The sequence below is a fragment of the Molossus molossus genome, unplaced genomic scaffold (genome assembly GCF_014108415.1).
Source record: "Molossus molossus isolate mMolMol1 unplaced genomic scaffold, mMolMol1.p scaffold_m16_p_17, whole genome shotgun sequence".
Lineage (NCBI taxonomy): Eukaryota > Metazoa > Chordata > Mammalia > Chiroptera > Molossidae > Molossus > Molossus molossus.
The window spans coordinates 12,427,650-12,451,374 of record NW_023425352.1 but is presented as its reverse complement, the minus strand read 5'-3'; the positions used below and the strand labels follow the sequence as shown (position 1 = coordinate 12,451,374).

The 23,725-nt window shown below is 46.7% G+C and overlaps 1 protein-coding gene across 15 annotated transcripts in view; it reads right to left on the bottom strand.

Moving 5' to 3' along the window:
- Nucleotides 1–23,725, bottom strand: part of ABLIM1 (actin binding LIM protein 1) — a 265,955-nt gene that overhangs the window by 151,467 nt on the left and 90,763 nt on the right. The window contains exon 1 of one of the 15 annotated variants that reach the window (XM_036265698.1): nt 3,486–3,604. The exons of the other annotated variants lie outside the window; for them this stretch is intronic. Within the exon in view, the coding sequence (XP_036121591.1) occupies nt 3,486–3,501 (16 nt within the window). The 5' untranslated portion in view covers nt 3,502–3,604. Of the gene's footprint in view, nt 1–3,485; nt 3,605–23,725 lie in introns of those variants that run through there. 15 annotated transcript variants of the gene reach the window in all.

Genomic DNA, 23,725 nt, shown 5'->3' with positions numbered 1-23,725 from the left:
TGTGTGTGTGTGCACGCCCATGCACCTGGATAGCAGGTGGACAGTGACCATGTCTTCTTTGAGGGTGGACTGGAATGAGTTTCACTGAGTTCCACTCTACCCTAAAAGCAAGGTGGACCATCTAACAGTGACAGAAAGCTTCCAGGAAACAAAACAAAGTTGTGCCCAGATGTAAAACTCCCTTTACCTTGATATCTCCCTCGCTGCTGAATTCTCATTCTCTCACATGGTTTGTAAGCCATAAGCATCCTTATTATTTAAATTAGATGAGTATTTGCATCACTTAATCTCTAGTATTTGTTTATTCTTGTTTTCTCTAACAAAGAGATAATGAATCCCTTTTGTGTATATTTTTTAAAACTTGTATTGGAACACACATAAGCCAGACAATGATGGCTTTTAAATGAGCATCGAGGCCTCTGGAGCTTAGGTTGCTGAGAGTGTATTCAGGAAGACAGATATTGACTGATAAACCCGCAAACTCTCTCCTGCCTCTTTGTTACAGGACAGGGCGCCCTTGACCACATCAGAGAAATAACCACTTCGTCAGGGTTCCTGGATCAATAAGTGGCTGTGACTGGAAGTGAAGGGGTCCCTGCAAAAGATGACCGGGGTCAAAGTACGTCCTGTTAGCAAATGCCACCCCACAACAGCCAAGGTGTGATCCTCCAGTCAAGGTCACCCCCGAACCAGGCAGACACAGGAGAACTTGACCCGGGAGAGAGCGAAACCACCGCTAACTGGTGAGCACGCCAGAGACCTAGGTCAGACCTTCAGAAGGCCTTCCATGTTCTCAGGGTGGATGCTGCCACCATCTGAGCCTGCAAACCAGGTCAGCACCAGGAGGAAGTGATGAGGCTTCTCAGGAGCAAGAAGAAATGGAGAGGACTGGAAAGGTCTCAGAATGGAGAAGACAGGTCCCAGCTCGGAGAACAGGCCAACCTGTTTCAGCTGTTTGGGGATCCGGGGAGGGGCAGACGCCAAGTTTTACACTGGAAATGAAAGACGGGGACACGGTGCTGCCTCTGAGAGGCTCGCCTAGTGGTGGGGCCCGTGGACGTCAACACGTGGTGCTCCCAGTCACGGATCCCCGTGCACCTGTGCGGGAACACGGGCTGCGCACTTGCTCCAATGATCCCATGTGTCCTTGAGCAACTCGCCCCTTCGGAGGCCGTGTTTTCTCCCCTCTAGGATGAATGCCTGTTCTACATGCTCCCCTGGGTCCTTCTCACATTAAAAGCTATGATGAGCACAGCTTGTGTGGCTCAGTGGATTGAGCATCATCCCATGGACTGAGAGGTACCGGCTGGATTCCCCAGCAGGGCACATGCCCAGGTTGTGGGCTCGATCCCCAGTAGGGGGCGTGCAGGAGGCAGCTGATTGATTGACGTTTCTCTCTCGCATTGATGTTTCTAGCTCTTTCTCCCTTCCTTTCCTCTCTCTAAAAAAAAAAATCAATAAAAACATTTTTAAAAGTAAATAAAAGCTATGAAAAATTCCTTCCTTTCTCTCATGTACCTGCGAAGAAAACAAACAAACAAACAGAACAAAACAGAAAACCTGCCTTCCTCTGCTGCTGGCGGAGGTCGGTGCGGTCAGAGAGCTGGGCGGCAGCAGTGCGGACTGACACAGACCTCAGACTAAAAAAGGAACGGCCTTTAATCAGTGGCTGAGATAATGCTAGTATGTGACCTCTCCGCGGCCTGCTCAGAGTGTTCCAGTTAGAAAGTGGCTTCTGAGTGGTAAAGCTCAAGTGAACCCAGGCCATCTGAGATCTGAAAAGTCTGCAACGGCTTCGAAAAAGAGTTGCTATTTGGGGACTGCTGATCTATACACATGCACCACACAGCACGGCTGGGCTGCACGGCCCCACGGGGACGGAATGAGAAGCGGCTTTGTAACCCTCTTTCCCACCACTCACAAATGACTCCTATTGGAAAAACAAACTCAAATCCATCGGCAATAGAGATCAGGATCAGCTTGTTCTAGTTAGGTGGGAGGTAAAAGCAGAAAACCCTGACCTTTATCAATAAATGTTAACACCTGTATGTGTTACTCTGAGGGTTCCTGGAAGCACCCCCCAAAAGACAGGAAGCAATATTAGAAGCACTGTGATATGCACCAGATCACTTCGCTCATTTACCTCTCAGTCAGTGGAAGACCTAAGCTAAAGCAGTGATTGATAAAGACACGTGGGAGCAGAATAGGTAGAGCAGAAGCATGTTTTCTTTGTCCTAAGGTGTCGCCTTAGCCTGCTAGCTGTCATGGTCCTGTTCTTCACCCACCCATTAGTGTGATAAACCGGAGCTGAGTTTCCAGCAACAAGGATCAGTTTGAGTTCAGCACGTTCACCTCAAAGCCATCCATGGGGGGTTGGGGGGGGGGGCTTGAAGAGGAAGTAGATAGGGATAAGTCACTGCAGTGGTTCAAGACAGCCCCGAGGGAGCAAACGCCCGTGTTCCTGGAGAAAGTTATGTCCCACACTGAGAACATGTGGTAGAATAAAGCCAAATAGGAGGAGCAAAATTAAAGGATGCTTCCTCACATTAGCAAATCATATGGTGACGGTCCCTAAGACCTTATTACAAGGAAAACATTAAGTCTCAGGAAAAGGATAGTAAAATAATCACATTTTTATCTTTCTCTCCCTCCTGTCTAGAAAGATGCACACATTAACAGTCCTGCCTCTAGAAGAAAGGGGAATGGAAGCTGACGGGAGGGGGGAGGGGGGAGGGGCTTCCACTTTCCATCTCTGTTCTCCTGTAACATTGCACTTAACATAAGATATATTCATCTATTACTTGGATAATCAAAAGCAAGCATTGCTGTGTTCTTTGGCCTTTCCTGGATAAACTAATCATTTAAACTGCAATTCATTCTGAAAGATTTCACTTGCGTTTCAGGACCACGCCCAGAGCATGAACACTGTGCACCTGTGCAGAGCACCCCCCCCCCCCCCCGCACATGCTCCTTCCCAGGTGGTTTAGCACCTTTGCCACCTCGGACTGGTATCACATCCTTTGGGAAGATGTTTGGAGGGGTGATACAGCTTCTCCTTTCAGCCGGTCCTCACTAGGCTCCGGTGTGCCCCCAACAGCACACGCCTGGTAGCAGGACCCTCTCATTACACATCTTAATTAACTCATTGATTTGGGTGGGGACAAATGAGGACGAGGCTGAAGGTTAGGTGGGGGGCAGGTAGGCAAGTCTCACACACAACCAGAAACCCAAAACGCAATTTAACAGCCCCACAAGCACATACCCAGCTGTGCACACACTCCAGAAATAGGATGTGCTTCAGCCGCCGCGACTGAATTAAAGGTTCTTAATGAAGTCTCCGCCCGTGGAAAGCCAGGCTGCACCATACGGAGGTGCTCGCACCAAGAATATGTCTGCCCGGCTCTCCATCGATCAGCGTCCATTAGGTGGCCAAGCCCGGCAGCACCAACTTCTGCAACCACGCAGTGATCGATACGTATAATTACCTTTCTCCTTCACCATGGCAACGCGGTCCTGGGGCGAGCAGCGCTGAAGCGAGAGGAATGGGGTCTAGGGGTGGGGCGCGCTGGGCAGGCAGGTCCGCGGCTGCAGAGGCTGCGAGGAAAAGCCTGGGCATCTGCTCGCGGTCGGGGCTTCTTTCTAAAATCCCGCCCCCCGCTCCGAGGGCCGAGCTCCGGTGCCCGCCCCAGCGATCGCCGCGGAGCGCGGGCCTCGCCCTGCCCGGGACTCTGCCCCTGGGCCGAACCACTCGCTGCAGCTGAGGCTGGAACAGATGCAGATTCCACCGCCCTGATCGCGGGTCATTGACACCACCTTGCATTCCTCCCGCGAGGCCCCGGGAAGCCGCAGCGAAGAGCCCGAGCCCGCCCCCCCCCCCCCAGGTCTGATAAATGATTGCCAGAGGAGGGGGGCCCGGCAGGGACGGTTCCGATCAGGAAAGCTCGTCAACTGTTAGCTTATTCGTTTCCTGTTAGTGCTGCTTTCTGTCTCTCTACAGCTTCCTTCAGACGAACTGAGAAAACAGAATTAGCCTTAGTGGAAACGTGATGCTAGTGGCTCCTTCCAGTTCATTTTCTTCAACTTTTAAGGTCCTGGGGGCTCAATTACAGTGAAAAATAAATAAAGACATTTGATTTGCCCTGCTGGTCCCGGCTATGGTTTACCTGCATGAGGATGGGGTGGGGGTGGGGTGGGGACTGAGACAATGAGAGAGAGAGGGTCTTTTCAGAGTTCCATTCCTTATCCAAGATCAACTTCTGGATTACAGTAAAATTCTGACTTATCCAGTTAGGTAGGATTCTGACTTCCACCGTCTCTCTGCCTCTCTAGTTTTCTAGACAAAACCTCTTGGATGCATATATGTGAGGGAGGAACCCCATCTACAAAATGGGAGGCAGTCACATCTGCACCCCTTCCCAGTCTGAGCCTAACCCCAGCAGCACTGGCTCCGAACAAGGCTTCTGATTTCGGACCCACAGGTTCACCGGTGGCTCTTCTGGGAACAGAGGACTTTGGGTTCACCGAGCTGAGACCCACCCCATCCCACCACCTGTCTCCCCAACTCAGATCATTTATTTGCCCCCCCACACACACTCATATACATCCACCATGTGGGGCGATGTGATGAGCAAGAGAGAAAAAGACAGACGCAGCACCCTCTCAAAGAGCAGCAGATGGCCAGCACATGTTTCCGAACCAGAACGCACAGCCAGCATTAGACTGTATTTACTGCAAATATTGTAACGTGTTGGGTCTGAGAGCCAGGGTAACAGGAAAGAATGAAGTCAATCCACCTGCCTCAGCTTTGACTCGGGGGTTGTTTATAGCTGAGATTCCACTGGTGGGGCTGGGCCAGACCTTGACTGGGGTTTTCTGATGGTTAACAGTAGCAGTTCGCAAGCAGCTGTGACATTCCTACATCTGTGACTCAGGGCTTTACTATTAATAGCTTGGGTGTCTCAGCCTGTAAGTAAGGGCTAAGTCCACTCCAACCCTCGGGTCGTCTTTTCTATGACACATACTTTACCCACACTACTCCTTGCCTCCACTGCAACCCTACAGGGTCATGTTTTTCCTAAGTCAGCAGCCAGCAGGGGTATAAGCACTGAAGAGCCTTTAAGCAGTTTCGGTACCCTCTATGCCTACAGATGAGCCACGCACGGGAGCAACACGGCCGCCACTCCAGAGGGATGGGCAGGGTTAAGAGTATGAAGGAGTCCAGCCTTTACATTCCCCAGTTTTCATGGAAACAGCACTTGTCCACTGTTCCCAGCCCTGATCACCTTCAGAGCCCTTAAGGAGATGCTGACAAGCACAAGGAGCTTCAGAGAGTGCGAATTAGCCTGGTGCTGTGATCCTAGCAGGTGAATTTATTTGCTTATATTTTGTGCTGCACAAATAGATTAGCACCTCCCTTAGGCACTTCTCTCCAAGGTGTACCTGTCATTCAGCTCAAAGCCAGGGGAATGGTGCTCCGGCCCTTCCTCTCTCTCTGTCCCTAATGGAATGTGACAGTAAAATGCCCCTGGGTTTCTAGCCCAAACCCAATCACACATAAGTGTTCCACATACTATCAATGCAATTAGTTCAATTTCTCTTATACTCGGGATGGCAATTATGAACCCTGAGATTTCAGTGTATTAACTCAATCGGTTCCTTATGACAGTTCTGACCCCACCTGTATACTTTTGTGGCTGAATTGCCAGAACCCCTGGTGTAGACAGGCTCTGTGGCAGCTTGGAGCCTGAGCGGGCAGAGTAACAGCTGGTGCCTATTCATTTTCAGAGAAGCCTTTTCTAAAGGAAAATACTACACAGAGGTTCGGGGAGATTTCCCCTCCTGTGTTTTCCATGGAAAGAATTTTCCTGCGCCACAAAGTGAATGAGTCACCAGCATTTAGTTGCTAAATAACAGTCATATGGCTCCGGTCCCCCAACAATCAGACGCCGCTCCGTTCGGATAAAAGCGTCCACGCTGCACTTTTAAGACAACCAGAGAGGGTAGTACTGAAGCTATTTTTGGAATGCGGGAGAGTAAAACCAAATTGTTTTTGTCTCCTTGCCTGGGGCCGAATAGGTCAGAGCTTTCAGAAGCGAACATAGATATTTTCTACTTTACAGTTAAAGCTACAAGAAGTGCAGCAAAGTAACTCGAGACAACAATGACACACGCACAGTTCAGAAGATGGCAGGACATTTTATTCTTTCTAGAAATGATTTCCAAAGAACTTCATCTCATTCCACTCAGATGAGATAAGACCGTAATACAGACACCAACTCAAGATTTTATTTGTTGTTTTATTCCCCAAACTGACTCACGGCAGCCTTTTCATTCACTCACAAAATGAAGCAACGATTGTCCACAGGGACCAGAGGACAGAAACCATTTTGTTGGAGAGAAAACTTGCTTAGCATACAGCCATCCCTGGCAAAACTCCAAGAGTACGTCATTTCACTAGGAGCCATGCCGGTGAAGAGAAATGTTACAACCTGAAAACAAGCAACCGCCTGAGTCCACTTCCTCGTCGCTCTCTCTTCAAGAGAGCCAGGGGTTGCCTACTGCTTGCCCCCCTCTACGGCCAACGACCCCAGGTTCCCAGGTATCATCCCTCCACACCTTTGGACTCATTGGCAAAAGATCCCTCCTTATCCTTTCCAGCAGAATTCATCTTAAAGCAAACTCAAGAATGGGTCCCTTGTTTGCTTTCTGTATAATGTTCACATCTGTGAACCTCACTACGACATTTATGGAGCATCTACTGAATGCCAGGTACTGGGTGGTAGTTCAAGAAGAGAGAAAGCACTGCTCTGGAGTTGCTCACCATCTAGTGGAGGAGATGCAAATATTCTCAAGGGGATGAAGAAGGTGCTAAGACAGAAGAAGGGTGCATAGGATGCAGGGCAGTGCTGAGCCCAACAGGGAGCCTGGGGAGGTTTCCAGGAGCAGAGGGCAACCAAGGGACGCCAAGCAGGAAAGGGGGAAAGGTCATTCCAAGTGGAGGTCGTGGGGTGAGAGGGTATCAAGTAGTTCATTGTTCGTGGGATACAGGGAGAAGTTCAAGCTAAGGCCGGGGTGGATGGTCGCGGAGAACTCTAAAGGCCATGTTAAGGAGGGTGGACCTTAGAAGTGATGTGGTTAGAGTCTTAAACCTGAGCTATCAATTTCTTTCCAAGTTAAGATCAAAAGACTTTGGCTGCATTTCAAAGTCCACCATGATCTGTTTCCTACCATACTGCCTCCTTCCTGCAAACTGGGTTGTGTTGGTGTGTGCAGTTTTAACAGACTTCTGGGCGTGGAACAGATGTCCAGAAAGTGTCTAAACTGATTAGTTTATCTAAATACTTTCCTGGTAAATCTAATAAAATGGCAGCCACGCACATCTCACACACAGCACTGTAAGTGGCACACACTGATTGGTGTACAGCTTCATGTCCACAGTTAGGTTGTGAGCTCCGTGAAAGCAAGGATGGTTTCATGCTTCTCTGGACTCCCACGAGCACAGTCTACAGACCTCCAGGGACAGAGATAGTAGGGATGCTTGAACTGCAGACACCTGCTCTCAGAGACAGATTCTTAAGTGTCTGAGCCCCCTCGAGCCTCCTAACTCTCTTGTCCTCAACTGAGAATTCTTAGGATTTCTTTCCACATGAGTCTCACAGAATCAATGCCCAGTGAAGCTCGGGAGTTCTTAACGTAGAATTGTTTTCCATTTGTAGTCCAATCTTCCCCATGTTCCTCCTCAGAAGCCACTTCCGAAGAATAGGTTGCAGCCTGGACAAAAGTTTGCTAAGGTATATCTAATGTTCCCTATAAATGACCCTCACTGCACAGTGAGCATAAGATGAGCCATTTTCCTACAAGTGTACTGGAACCTATTAGTCTGAATTCAAAGGATCTTTTGATAGTAAAGACAGTTTCACAGGTTTTAGCCTAATTTCAGGTACATGAGAAGTACAGAAATAGCTCTGAGTTATTCGGAAAAGGCCATTTTTAAAAACAGTTTACTATTGCCTGGTCAGTGTGGCTCAGTGGATTGAGTGTCATTCCATGGACTGAGAAGCCCTGGTTCGATTCCTGGTCAGGCACATGCCCAGGTTTCAGCCTCAGTCTCCAGTAGGGGGCGTGCAGGGAGCAACTGATCAATGTTTTGATCCATGTTTCTCTCTCACAATGATGTTGCTATCTCTCTCCCTTCCTCTCTCTCTAAAACATCTATAAAAACATATTTAAAAATAAAATAAAAAAGTAGTTTACTATCAACTTTATCTTTTAAAAAATATTTTCCAGGTAGAAATGTTGTTATTAAGAATAGGAAAATGGTCACTTTCTACCATCTAGAAATGTAATGCCTTCCCTAACAAAACATCATCTTTCTGGGACTTAAATGTCACTAGTGCTCTTAACTGTCCAACTAAGGATGAGCCCACCAGGCCAAGATTATGATGCTATTCACCCACCTTAGAGTCCAAGAACTAACGAAGGCTAAGGTATCAAAAGAGAAGATGCAACAGGGAAGAAAGTGAACGTCTATTTAAAAATTTTTTTCTTTATTGATTTTTAGAAAGAGAGGAAGGGAGAAGGAGAGAGATAGAAACATCGATGAGAGAACATCAATTGGCTGCCTCCTGCATGCCCCCCACTGTGGATTTGGCCCACAACCTGGGCATGTGCCCTGACTGGGAATCGAACTGGCGACCTCTTGGTGTGTGGGTCGATGCTCAGCCACACCAGCTGCGCTGCACATCTATTTTTGCAGGAGACTGTAGGCTCTTCGAAGGAAGGGATCACTTGTGAATATCTGCGTCACATAACCATAGGCACAAAGCAAGAATGCGATATTTGACGAATACTAAAGGATTAACGTCACTAGCTTACTGAAAACATTAGATAAGTATTCTTTTTTTATTGCCAAATAGACTGATTTGAGAATCTGACTTGAACAAATTAAAAATAAATTCAGTCTCATAGATAAATCAATTTAGTGATTGCTTGAAAGTATTTCTAAGATGCAAACCAATAACTCATCTTGGAGAGAAAGCAAGCTGCAAAGGAACATAGTCAGGGAGTCATTTTATCCCCGTACTGCCACGTCGTCACCATTTACAGAATGCTTATTATATCTCAGCCACCGTGCTAGTCTCTTTACACCTATCACCTCATTTAATCCTCAAACAACTCTTCAGGTAATATTATTACACGTTACACATGAGGGAGAGTCAGGCTTGTTAGAATTTAAAGCCACAGACTCTTCTTTTGCTTTGTTGGGCCTTCCCTTCCGCAGAGGTTGTGGAAGAGCCTCCCTTTCCCTCCCCCCCCCACACACACCCCTTTTGGAGTCAAGATGTGCTCATTATATTGATTTCTTTGGCATTTCCAAAAGACCTGGCATATTGGAAATGTTGCATTTCTGCCTTGTGTAAAGTGGTCTCCTCTCCTGATTCTTACCCTTTGTTCGTTCTTGGACTTCTCGGAATAGGACCTGCCAGGTGAATAGCGTCACCTTGGCCCACTGGACTCACTGTCGTCTGGACAGGAGGAGATGGTGTCCCCAGGCCCACATATCAAGTCTTTAATGTGCAAGTCAATCATCCATCATGACGAATCATCCTCAAGGAGTACCATTTTTTTTGGTTTACATAGAGAGACAATGACAACATTTTTTTGAGGAGGGTCACAGCACTTTTGCAAGGTTTACAAAGCCTACATTTGGTCTCCTCATTTAGCCTTACGACGCTAGTTATGCCCTGCACTCTCCCAGAAAACAAGGTCTCTCCATTCTCCTCGGACATTTCAGCCATCATCTGAGGGACAGGCCAAAATAAGCATGCAAAGTGCACAGCCATTCCTGCATTTGCTCCCCCAGGAAGGTGTCCCTGTCACCCAACACATGCTGCAGTGACTTCCCCCAGTTCTTCGTACAAAGAGAAAAGGGATCATGCAACCAACTCTGGTTTGTGAAAAACCGTAATATGTACAAAAAAACAGGCATCAATTTCAGTTACGTATAGGATAAAAACTAAAGTCTTAAAGCAGACTTGTCCCTGGTTGCACAATTACTTGGACATAGGTCAAAACCCTGGTGTCTGACCTCCTACCTAGTGGCTGTGCATTACGCCACCGGCCACACAGGCAGCGTGGTCAAACATCGCCTGCGCCGCAATCCCAGCTCGGCCGCAGGCTGGGGCCCGTGGGCAGACAGATGACTTTCCCTGTGTGTTCCAGCAGGCTCATCTGTGAGTGGTAACGACATGCTCCAGTTGTGAGGTTGTGTGGAGGACAGGGCTGGCTTCACGGACAAGCAACCTGTGTAGTCGCACACAGCCCTGTACTCAGAAGGGCCTCTGTTTGGTTTAATGCTTTGCTACTGACATACTGAAATCTGCAATAATTTTATCTTTGAATTTGTGTTTTGTCAGTGAAGTCTGATGGGACAATGGAGCACGTACATGAGCAGACAAGATACGCCCCGTGTGGATTCCTGCTGCCCATTCACCGTGTTTGCCATGTCCCGTGAGCACAGAATTCCAGTGGACTCACCATGCGTGGGGATCCAGGAAGCTCAGAGGTAAGTGTTTTACATCTACGACGGAATAAACGGGGTGGTGAGAGGTCAGTTCCCATTCAAACCAGAATGTTTGCTTCGAAGGCACAGAGAGGGCATTGGTGTTCTAGGAAACACACAACTGAGGGTTTATCATACCTTTTCTTACCCATGTTACTTCCTATGTTAGCCAATCACTCACACTGAACACGATGACACAGGGGGAAGGAACAGATAGGGCAGCCCAGTTCCCCTCCCCTTGTGGCCCTTCCTCAGTTATCAGGAAGCCAAAGGCAGAGTGTTGGGAGAATGTGGTAGAAATAAAAAACAGTGGCGTTAGTAGTGGGCAGCAATCCCACTCTTCTGGAAAGAAAGAAATACACATGCACCGACGATCTATGAAATAGAAATTGGGTATTTTCTGTGATTTCACATTGGAGTTAAATAATTTTATATTTTCATTTCAAGTGGGCCCCGCACAGTGTAAACATGCAAGGTAAAATGTTCATAATTGAAAATGCTGCTTTATTTAGGACAACAACCTTATCTTTTAGTGCCTTTAATGGCACCTTATTCCTGCACTTTAACTGAATGAGGTGCCCCCCCGTTATCGTTTTGAACCGAGCCCTGTCAGTGATGTGCCCAGGACGGGGTGAGGAGGAGAAATGATGTGTATGAAATGAGTGTCTGGCACCAAGAAGGAGTGTGATGGAGGGTCATGATGATTTATATTGTTTAGTTTCTCACTGCTTCATCAATTTACAACAAAATAAGATAGATACTGATGAATACTACGGGGGGAAAGATACATGCTGGGGGATGGAAAGTGTTGGGGGATGGAAAGTGTTGGGGTAGGAGTGTGGTTACATGAGTGGCCGAGGAGGCCCCATTGAGAAAGTGCCACTTAAGTAACCCTGACGGAGGTGGGAGCATCGGCCATGTGGATATCTGGGTGACAGAGTGACCCAAGAGCAAAGGTCCTGAGGTGGGAGCTCACCTGGTGTGTCCCAGGCAGTGAGGCCCGAGGCCTGTGAGAGCAGGAGGAGCCAGGGCCCCATGGGTCATGCAAACCTTCGCAAGTCACGGAGAAAGTCACACGTCATTTCCACAGGACCCCTCTGGCTTCCGTGTGGTGACCAGAGTGCAGGGATCAGGCAAAGACACAGAATATTGAATGAGCACGTGGCATTGAAACGAGTTGGAGGGTGAGCTAATGACACAGCAGAATGAGATGAAGGAAAAGGTAACCAAAATGAGAAACAAACGCTGTCAAAAAGACAAGAGAGTGTCCCCAGTAATAAATGAGACACCCAAGAACAGAACAGAGCAGACACTGAGGAACTTTCTCATCCCTGACACAGAACAAAGTTTGAGATGACCTCAGTGAACATGGAAGAAAGAGCTGGGAACCGAGAGAAAACCAGATGTACAAAAAATGGAAGACTTAAAAAAAATGTGTCCTAGAAGTAGAGAACCTAAGAAACAGAAATATTCAAAGATCTAATACACAAGAATTTCCCTCAAATGATGCTACTTTTCAACATGCAGATTTAAAGAGCACAGGCATACTATTTTGGTAATTTTTTAAATTAATTTATTTTTGTTACAGATGTTTCTCCTTTTTTCCCCCATTGACACCCTCCTCCTCATCCCTCCCACCCCGTCCCCAACTTTGTTGCCCGCGTCCATTGGTTATGCGTACATGCCTATAAGTTCTGTGGTTTATCTCTTATTTTGGTAATTTGATACTGGGTGCCAACTCCAAGTCCTAGCCTAAACTTCTAAATTCCAAAGGATACCATTCTCTGGATACCCAGACAGAAAAGATCTATCACTCACAATAAGAAAAAAACTCAGGCTTACTTCAGACTCCTCAGCAGCAACACCGATGAAAGTGTCAGGGAATCCAAGTGTGTGTCCCAGGAACCTCACATCCAGCCAAAATGTTGTTCAGACACGGGCCATGGCAAAGCACAACCAACAGAAAGGTGCTCAGGAAATACTACGCCGCCAACCCTTCATAGCATACCATCTTGATAACCACACCCAGGCAATCGAGATGAGTCGAAACAAACCCAGGAATGCAAACGTCGTAAAAGGACTAGCAGTGAGCAGTGAATTTATTAAACATGAAACGCTACCCCAATTACCATGTTGTGGGTGATAGAAGAGAATGGTAATGTTCGGAACAGAGAAAGTAAAGAACAATAAGAAAACAATATCATACCAACAAATATCAGGAGGTGGGTAGAGAGAAGTACTGTCGCTGGTCTCACAGCAAGAGGACTAATTTGCACCTGCCTGTCCAGCATTCTTACTCTAAACATCTCTAGAAGAAGGTCTCAAATCACTCACGCAACTGCCCCATCTGTGCTTAGAGAGTATACTGCTTGCATACTCCAACTGCTGTTTCTCAGACTTGGGGAGGCAAAGGGCATCACCGGCAAAGGTATTGTCAGGGTTTCCTTTAGAAAAGAAAGGTCACACACCTTTAACTTTGTACTGATTATATGGAGATTCTTAGAGCAAGAGTGAAAAGTATTGCTAATTTATTTATATCTAGGCCTTCCGTAACATTTTTCCTTTAGAGAGGCTGTTGAATGAGAAAAAGATGATACGCAGGTACTAAGGACAGCCACAGAGGGTTTTGTTTCTCTTTCTAGTTACTTAGTCTGCATACTCATGAGAATGCCATGGAATTCTTCATGACTGGACTTTTGCTTATCAACACAGAGTCTTGACCAGGTTTGATAGTATGCCTTGGGGTTACCTTGCCCCCTCCATTCTTCTGACTCCATCTGGCCCTCTTTCGAGTAGGTACCGAGCCATGTGACTTCTCGCCTTGGCCATGGCTAACTGAATTGTCTGTGGACATGGTGGGGGGTGTGGAAACCATACATCAGAGGGCCAAACACTTATAATATCCTGTCTTGGAAAAGATGGGCTGGGCCAATGAGGTTTTCACACCTGGGAATTGAAACTAAGAGGCATGTAGAAAAGTCCCAGTCAGGAGCAGGTACTTACTTGTATTGAAAGATCAAGTCAGGCCAGACTGGAGGCAGTCTTTCAGAGACATGCAGATACCAAAATTCTGAGGGGTAGCATGTCAGGAAGCCCACAGGCAGGGAGGACAATAGGACATTCCCCAAAACTGCGCTGATGGTCCCGGAGCAGCCTGGACGTCTACGCTTCCTGGCTGCTCAGCATTTCCTGGGTTCCTAGGACATCGCTCTGCGCTCTCGCGTACTGTATACACATTCCTCCCTCTTCATTGCTCATCTCTCCTTGGCATTCACCTCTCCAAGTCAAGCCTGGCACCTAGAAACATCACGACGAGTGAGCTAATGCACCTGGAAGCCGCTTTCAACCAGTGACAGGTGGGGAGGTGGTAGATACATACCCCAGCTCCCTAGTGCCCTGGCTACGCTACCCCGAGGTATGTTCTACACTATCTCCCATAGCCCCAGTCACTTAAGCTTTGGCAGCCCACACCGGTGACTAGTTTGATAATCCACCTTTTATTAGCTTCATTCCTTTATTAGTGTTTCCTGGGATCAAATTAATGACATGTCCTTGAATCCTTGTCTCAGAGTCTGCTTTTGAGGGGTGGGGTGGAGTTCAACACAAAAGAGAGTCTCAGTGATTTATATTTTTATGCTTAAAAAAAAAGGAAAATTTTGTCTCGTTCCACTGATCAATTTCAACTGGTCCTCAACTTTAGATTACAGAGGCAGATTCTAGAGAGAACACTATGCTGAAGAAACCCAATGTGCTCATCAGACAGAATATACTAGTTTTTCTTAAGAGAACCAGTAACTACTCAGATCACTTTATTGTACAAACACAATGGAATCTGTATGCACACACTGTGTAAAAGGGTGTACGTGGACGACTTGGTTCCCAGGGGTCAGAACTAACAACTGCCTCATAGACAAATACGCCCCCAAATATCTTTATAATCCTGCAGTTATGTTTCAGGGGAAAGGGTGTGATTTATGACACTTATCAAGCTCTGTAGAAATGAGTCATTTGATAATAATATTCCATTGTATTTACATATATCCACGGGCTCTCTTTAAACATTTAGAATAGTTACACACGGCTGAAGTTCGACCAAAGATTGTGCTGGTACTGCATGCCAAGTTGGGTGTATTTCTGAAAGAGGTATAGAAGGTGGGTTTACTCCCTTCCTCCCTTCTCACCGTTCCCCAGCAAGATGGAACAACACTCTGCATATGTATTCGATTTTTCAGGTTTGAGGAAATTAGAGAGAAGACGGGAAGGGAAATAGTCAGAACTTAAATTCTTCTTGGTTTTGGATCTGCATTATATAATATGTTTTTCCTTTCCTCCATAAAATATACTGAGTGCTGAGCATTTACCAATACCATTCAGTGGCTATTAAATTTGCACAGAGCCAAAAAGTAACTAAGCTTCAAAAACAGCATTAACCCACAGCATCACACAATGGAAAGCGAAGTGGGCAAAATCAGGGAGACCGGAGAGAAATGAATTACTGCTGACTCATTAATCATAGTTAACAAATACTGAGCATCTATAATGCATGAAACTTCACACCAAGGGAGCAGACAGTGCTATAGAGAACAAAGGTGCCTCGGTGAAGCCCTCCGTGAGTTTACATTCCGGCAGGGCACACAGCACAAGAACATAGATAACTCTGAACAGAGGTCGGAGGGGACTGCAATGAGAGATACTGAGAAATTGCTATAAAGGTTTGAAGGAAGGAATGCTTGTCGCTTAGCAGAAGAGATAGAAGAAAGCTTCAAGGAGAACATGTTCTTCCCCAAATACAGGAAGAGTTCCAGAAAGTTGGTTGGGTTCAACATCTCTCACCAGCTGCCACAGAAAGAAAATGAGCTAGACCACTCCTGGTATCGAGATAAAGAAACTAACCGAGGAATGTGTTGGAAGTAGCTGCTTGTATCCTCTTTAAACTCTGAAAATGGACCAGTTGAACCACGATCTAGGCTAGATCACGTTTAGTGGCAGTATTGCTAAACAGAATAACAGCACGTTGTATTTCCGTCAGTGATAAGCTTAGAGCAGCTGATGCCCTCAACAATTCCATCCGCAGTTACTTATTATAAAGCAGTCGGTCTCCCTGCGGTAGGGCTGGCTATCAAGTGATTACAGAGTTTGACTGTGCCCTTCAGGGACAAGTTTGGCCCGAGGAAAAGATAACAGATGAACATATCCATGTGATTCCATACTAGAATCACATGACAGCACTTCAGAGAAAAGAGTGATATGACACAGAACTGGGATTTGTTCTACAAGGAGAGCAAAAGTTAAACGCCCCAAACTGCTCCAGTGAGGTCAAAAATGACCTTATAAAATGATTCGAGTCCTGATGGACAGAAAGGGAGAAGGCTGGGTGCTGGCAGCAGCCCCGATGATTTCACGGTTCTTCCCAAGCCCATCCTTATCCCATGGGGACCCATGTATGTCGTGAGAATGCGCCCTCTCCACCGAGCTACATGCAAACCTTTGTGAGCCGGAGTTTTCTGGGCACTGAGTCACAGCATCTCTGAGGTCCTCTGATTCATTTCAGTTGCTATCTATGGTTACAGAACTAGGATGAGAAAAGATCTTTAAACAGCAACCGAACACAACTTGGTGGCTATAGTAAGGCACCTGCCGTATGAATAAGAAACCAGCGAACTAATTAATGCCTCGGTACAGCTACTACCTCCCTTTACGTAATATGTTTGCAGACCTTTACGCTGTAGGGATATAAGGGGTTTTGAAGATTAAATACAGGATGTGAAAAGACATGAATGTACATATGGGGTTTTTCATTTTAGTGAAAACTGGTTACTTCACTTTTGGGGAACAGATTTGACTTAATTTACAATGGCATTAAATGTAATTGTAATGCAGTCACTGGGGAAGTGATTTTTAAGGTCCTCAAAAAGTTAAACATAGATTTACCATATGACCCAGCAATCCCACTCCTAGGGATATATCCAAGAGAATTAAAAACGTATATGGCCCTGGCCGATTTGGCACAGTGGTTAGAGCGTTGGTCTGTGGTCCAAAGAGACCCGGATTTGGTTCCCACTAAGGGCATGTATCTCAGTTGCAGTTTGTCCCCGGCCCTGGTTGGTTGTGTGGGTGACAGCCACTCGATGTGTCTCTTTCACGTTCATGTTTCTCTCTCTCTCTCTTCCTCTCTCTCCCTCCCACTCTATCTGAACACAAAATGGAAAAATGTCCCTGGGCGAGGATAAAAAACAAAACAAAAACATATATCCACACAGTGTTCCTAGTAGCATTATTCACAATACCCCCAAAGCAGAACCATTCAACTTTCCATCAGCTGATGAACAGAAAAACAAAATGTGGTCCATCCACAAAAGGGGCTATTATTCGGCCATAAACAGGAATGAGGTAGTGACACATGCTACGACACTGATGACCGCGAAAACATCGCGCTAGTGAAAGAAGCCAGACGCCGAAGACCACGTGTTGTGTGCTTCCGATGACATGAAATGTCCAGAACAGGCACGTCCACAGAGACAGCAAGGAGATCAGCAGGTGCCAGGGGCCGGGAGTGCTGGCGATGGGGAGTGACTGCTAAGGGTTGCAGGGGTGCTTTGGGGGTGATCAAAATGCACTAGCTTTGCATAGTGGTGACGGTTGCACAGCTCTGTGAATATACTAACATACCCCACAGAACTGTACATTTTTAATGGCATATTTTTATGGCATGTGTATTATATCTTCATTTTGAAACAGTATCAAGTACCTTTATTTACCAAGTACTGTGTTATACACTGGAGAAGCAACGACCACTCAGATCATCTTCTTGCAATAGGAGTCTTACTACTTGGTAGGGAGAGACAAATAGACACGAAGCACAAAGGGGCTCGGACGGGCATCTGTGTGCTATCCGAAGGTCCCTAAAGAGGGAATGTCTGAAAAGGTGTCACAGGAGAGCTTCACCTGAGCTGGCTCTCGAACGTGCCTACAAGTGTTTTCTATACTCCTCAGTCTTCTCTTCTGCAGTGTTAACAGCAAACAGGAAGGCTGGTTCTTCGTCTCATCCCACCTATCATTGTTATTAGAAAGTTTTTTTCTTTATTGATTTTAGAAAGAGAGGAAGGGAGAGGGAAAGAGAGAGAGAGAGAAACATCGATGAGAGAGAACATATACTGGCCGCCTCCTGCATGCCCCACAGTGGGGATCAGGCCCACAACCTGGGCATGTGCCCTGACTGGGAATCGAACCGGTGACCTCTTGGTGCAGGGGTCAATGCTCAACCACTGAGCCACGCTGGCCAGGCCCACCTCTAATTTGTATGGCAGCGCTTTGGGAAAGGTATTTTATTTCTCTGAGCCTCCATCTCCCACTCCCTGTGGGAAGTTGTTGATATCCAACTGTTGTTTCTATCTTTAAGAAACATCTAGAATTCCACTGCATCCCAGAAGCCATCTAGAGTGCTGAAATGTTTAAATTGGGAGGTCCCATGAATCCTGCTTCTGTGAAGGATTTCTCTAATGCATGCTGGGTGTGGAGCCTTCTGAAGGTGGAGGACGAAATCCTTGTCTTCCAGCTCTAACCTCTGCCTCTTGGAATATCACGCAGGCTCCACCCCCTCCCTCTGGGCGGCCTGTGTCCTGCATCCCGGCCGTTCCAGACTCACGGAGCAGGCACTACGTTAACAGGGGTCTAGGATCGTAACCACTGGGTCATACCCCAGAATCATTAGGATCAAACGATGCCAAATCCAGGGTTTCTCTGAAGGGAAGCCACTCTTACTAAGAATCACATTTTTTAATCCAGGATAAAAACAATGCCAGACAATAACCTTAGCCGGCCTTACCCTCTGACTTTACATAAGATTTGCTTTTTAAGTACACAGAATGAAAACCAATGGGGTATTTCAGCATATTTAGTTACTCAAGGGAGTCAGTAAATTAGATGGGAGCATTTCCTGTGAAAATAGTTACTCGTCCACATTCCTGGGCCTAAACAACAAATAAATAAAAACAAAGAAACAAAACGAGACGCGGCTGGACAGAGTCAGGCAGTGGGTCTAGGTGAAACGTGTCTTCTCTCTCTCTTTCTTTCTTTCTCTCTTTCTATGATTTCTCAATCATATCATTGAGCCATTTTCCTTTCGCTCATATTTTGGGTAAATCTTATCCGATTTCAAGCTCAAATCCTCCTTTTTCTTTTCCTCACTATACCAGGCCCCAGTTACCACTTTTTCCTTTGAAACTAACATGTGTTTATAACATAACCTTATTTAGCTCCTCACACATTTGAGGTGGGGAAAAGCAGAAAAGAGGGAACAATTCATTGAGAACCTATTAAATGCTAGTATATTTTCTTCTACATTTATACTTTCTTTTAGTCCTCAAAATAGTACCACAATGCAGGCAGTTTATCCCCATTTTACATGTGATAAAACTGAAGCTCAGCGGTATTAAGTAACGTGTCAGGTCACACGTCTGAAAAGAGATGTTGAACTTGGCATAGTCGTCTGACCCCACAGTACTGACTTCGCGGCCACAACACCACACTGCTTCTCCAAGCCTTAGCCCTTGAAGACAGGGAGACAATTTTATGTTCACTGTATTCTAACATAGCAATTGGATTTCTGCAAACATTTATTCATTCATGCACGCACACACTAACGGCCACGACACCATACTGCTTCTCCAAGCCTCAGACACTTGAAGACAGGGAGACAATTTTATGTCCACTGTATTCTAATAGAGTGATTGGATTTCTGCAAACATTCAGTCATTCATGCACTCACACACTAACAGCCTACTTCCACGCCAGGTACTATCACGGAACAAAACATGAGCGAGGCTCCCTCTGTGCCCTCAGAGAGGAACTCATGGTGCCCTCGGAAAGGCTGGAACAGCGACAGGCACAGGATGCTGTGGAGACACAGAACCAGGTGGGTAGGACATCAGACTCACCTGCCCAGAAGAGAACAAGCTTAAGCAGAATCCTGTTTGAGCAACTGGGACGGTGCAGTAGGAAACAGAATAGCACGTACAGAGAGGGCCCAAGGTGACGGTCCTTCGAACCACTGTGACAAAGAAGTCTGGTGTGGGTTAACGGTAGGACATGATAGACAGGCGGGGCCCGACCATCAAGGGCTTAAAACTGTGTTCCTGGGAAGTATAATTAAACTAATGGAAGAGGAAGCCTACGGAAGTTAATAGGGGTTATTGATAACTATAATTCAAAGAAAACATGCAAACTCGCTAATGCTTTACCACACAGCTGAAATCCCAGACCTTCTCCTTCTGTCCTCCCCAGACTTAGAAGGAGCTGTCCGCCACCCATCAATCATTCCCATCCTCAGCAGAATGAGAGTCAGCACGAGACAGCTGTACAGCGGGAAGTACGTTCCATCAACACATTGGACGTGGCGACGGCGGCCTGGCGCGTGGAGGGACTGAGGACACCACAGTGTATCACCCTGAGAGCCCCAGATTTCTGTGTCTCCTTTGTGTTCAGAACAGCCTCCAGTCTAAGCGACAGTCAGGAGAACCAGACACTCCTTGCCACAACTCCCAGGATATACATATTTCACGGCCAGGTCAAAGACACATGTGAGCCTGAGGTTTGCAAGTATTAAAAACGTTTTCCCAACACAGCCTCTCAATCCCACCAGGAAGATGGGATAAGACAGCTCCACAGAGACTTGAGGAAGATGCTCTTCAAACTGTGGACAAAAAAGACCTGTTTGGCCTTTGGCCCACAATGTCCAAGACCTTCCCGGCCCTTTGACATACATGTCTGATCTATGGAGTCGGGTTAGTGATAGCAAATGGGATAAAAAGGAACATGAAATGTTATAGAATTATAGTGTAATATGTTACAAACATATAACCCAACAGGTTGATAGAACTTCAAGAACAGTGATGTATAAACCACATGAGGTTCTCTCAGTTATGTGGTAGATCCGAGCATTTGGGTCTTGGGGAGACCATCCCAAGTGAAGACAATCCCTAGGGGCGAACCAAACAGCAGGTGCTTGAACCAGAGCAAAATCACCTCCCTGTCTTCAGGAAGATGAACTGCTTTTCCAGGGAGGGCACTGCCAAGTCTATGTGGCCCCTGGTCTCCAGTGCAGAACATTCCGCTTTGGGATGTGGACTCAGGAGACAACGTAATCACTGAATCCATTCCAGATACCCTTAGGGCTTTTGATACCAGTTAAGAAGGAAATCGTCCCAATTATGCTCTTTCACAGACCCAAAAGTTCACAAGGACAGAATGAAACACAGGTTCAAAATCTTACTCCAAGTTCCTACAACAGGGCAAGGAGAAAACCCTGTAGAGATAATTATATTTATGAACTAGGGAGAAGAAATGTTTGCTAATTTTCCTAGCACAAACTATTTATTTTATAAGAGAATCTTCAACGGTGAGCAGCTAAAGTACTTAATTAGCACTACTGTTTACAAATGATAAGCATGCTGATGCTCAGTAGACCTCATGGATGACTTGCCCTTATGCTCCAAGGTGAGGTCATCCAGCATCATGGTCAAGACCATGAACTTTGGGGTCAGGCCAACCTGGGTCCAAGTCTAGCTCTTCCACTCACTACCTATGTGACTTTCGGCAGGTTACTTAACTGCCTATGCCTCAGTTCCCTCATCTGTAAAAGGAGGATTAAAAGCCAGAAGTACGCCCTGGCCAGTTTGGCTCAGTGGTTAGAGCGTCGGCCTGCGGTCCGGAGAGACCCCGGTTTGGTTCCCGCTAAGGGCACGTACTTCGGTTGCAGTTTGTCCCCGGCCCTGGTTGGTCGTGCGGGTGGCAGCCACTCGATGTGTCCCTTCACATCGATGTTTCTCTCTCTCTCTCCCTTCCTCTCTGTCCCTCCCACTCTATCTGTACAAAAAAGTGGAAAAATATCCTCGGGTGAGGATAAAAAAAAAAAAAAAAAAAAGCCAGAAGTACTTGCTTTGTTGAGTTATTAGGAATATTAAATGGGGAAAATTAGAAAGCACTTAGCAGGCCCTCAGTGAATGACAGCTGTTGTAGAATGGTACTGCCCCACAATCAGAGAGGGTTACACCCATGTGCACAAGCTATACTTTATGTTCACTGATACATCTGCTCCGTCTACATGTCCCAGCTTCTTGTCAATTCCTTTCTTGTTCTTTTTTTTTTTTTTTTTTATTCAGATAGAGTGGGAGGGGGAGAGAGAGAGAGAAACAAAGATGTGAAAGGGACACATCGAGAGGTTGCCACCCACACGACCCAACCAGGGCCGGGGACAAACGGCAACCGAAGTATGTGCCCCTAGCGGGAGCAGAACCCGGGTCTCTCTGGACTGCAAACCAACGCTCTAACCGCTGAGCCAAACCGGCCAGGGCCCTTTCTTGTTCTTAAATGGGGAAGACATTTCCTTCCCTGTGGGTGTCTAAGGGTTGTCTTGAGCATGACAAAGGATGAACACATGGCGGGGCACTTGGAAAAGCATGGAGCCCTGCACGACTCAAACAGGGGCTGAGCCCTGACAACACCAGGAAGCTGAGGCATCGTGAGGTCTTTCTGGAAGCTGCAGGAGGCCTCTGCCAGATAGCTCGGAGCATCCTGCCAGGAGCTGCTCCTAAGTCTCAGGCTTCCCTAGCAAGGACACGCATGCAGGAGGGTGTGCTTCCTCCAAGCACCTGTCCTAAACAGGATACTCCAAGCACACAGGGAGACTTCCGGGGAAGCCCACTTCCTGTGCTGGGTTTATTGCCCTGGGGGACTTCTACTGCGTCACTGCAGTGGAAGGCAAACAATAGAGATCATTATCTTTTTAAATAATAAAGTATTTTATTGTTTTTCTTGTAGCTAAAATTTATTGGAGGCAAGTGTGTGCTGCAACAGCAAACATTTTTGATATGCACGTTGTTATTTAATCCTCATAATCAATACCTCCCTTTGACCTGAGCGAGCAGGGCCCCTGCCCCAAACTGCATCTTCCTCAAAAATGTCTAAGTCCCTTTCTTAGGACCAGCTGGGGCTGGCAGTGCTGTCTAGGCAGGGCACTCCAGCCTCCTCTTTGGAGCTCATCTCTCCGACACTGTGCAGAAGGTTGACCAGATGCCCTGAGCAGCTCTAGGGCTCCTGTTAGTGGGGCTATCTCAGAATCCTGAAGCCAGTTCAAATCCAGGATGGGAGCCTGGTGAACAATCACTACTTCAGGCTGGTGTGGTATTTCTTCCTATGATTGAGCAAGACTGGGTCATTGACATACTAATTTGGAGCATCTCAAATTGTTTGCATACTACAGAGGCCTCACAAACAAATATGGCTTAGGGACCCATCCATCCTGGAGGAAGATTTGCTCGTAGCACTCATATAAGGTATGCATTCTTCTGCATACCTTACAGATGGGGGAACTGTGACCTGGAGATATTAACTTCCCAAAATAACACATTTGGTAAGTAGAAGAGCTGGGACTTAGTTCTGGAATGTCCAACTCCAAAGCCACACACTGAACTAATCCCCTAGATTTCCTTATCTGCCTCCACTAAGATATGAATATCTCAGTGATGGGTACCCTTTCCTTTACCCAGGGCTCTCTTTGATACTGTTCGCTCTCTTGTGATTGAAACTACTGACAAGCCATTGTCCAGCACACTCTCATTCAACCACTATGTACCTGGTCTCCCTTGACTTCCTGCCTTTTCCACCGGCAGACCTTATCTCTTTCATGAGCATCAACAGCTCAGTCCAAAGAGTCGGATCGGAATCTCTTTCAGCAGAAAAGCACCAGACTCACTCACAGTAAAGTGTCAGCTCCAACAGAAATCGAATGTTTAGTTGTTACCTCTCATTGCAAAATGAACCTTTTTCCCTCAATGAAGGAATTTTAGGTATGTGCCAGCATACACAACCGGCATTTGAGAGAGGTGCCTTAAGTTGCAATGGGCATGGCCAGCCGGTTCTGAACAAAGTTCTAGGGTGGCGTCTAAGGGCGGGAGGGGAAGAAGCCATGTCTCCACTGCTTGCTCCCCCGAAGAGGATGAAGCGAAGACTGCTGGAGAGTGACAGCCAAGGAGCTGTCAACATCGGCAACTGTCAGGCCGGGATCCTGTCCTGCCTTAGCACTGGTCTGCTAGCCAGCCCCTCCCGTTCCAGGCATAGCTCAGTGCAGCCAGATACGAAGTACTACGCAGACCCACTAGGGCAGCT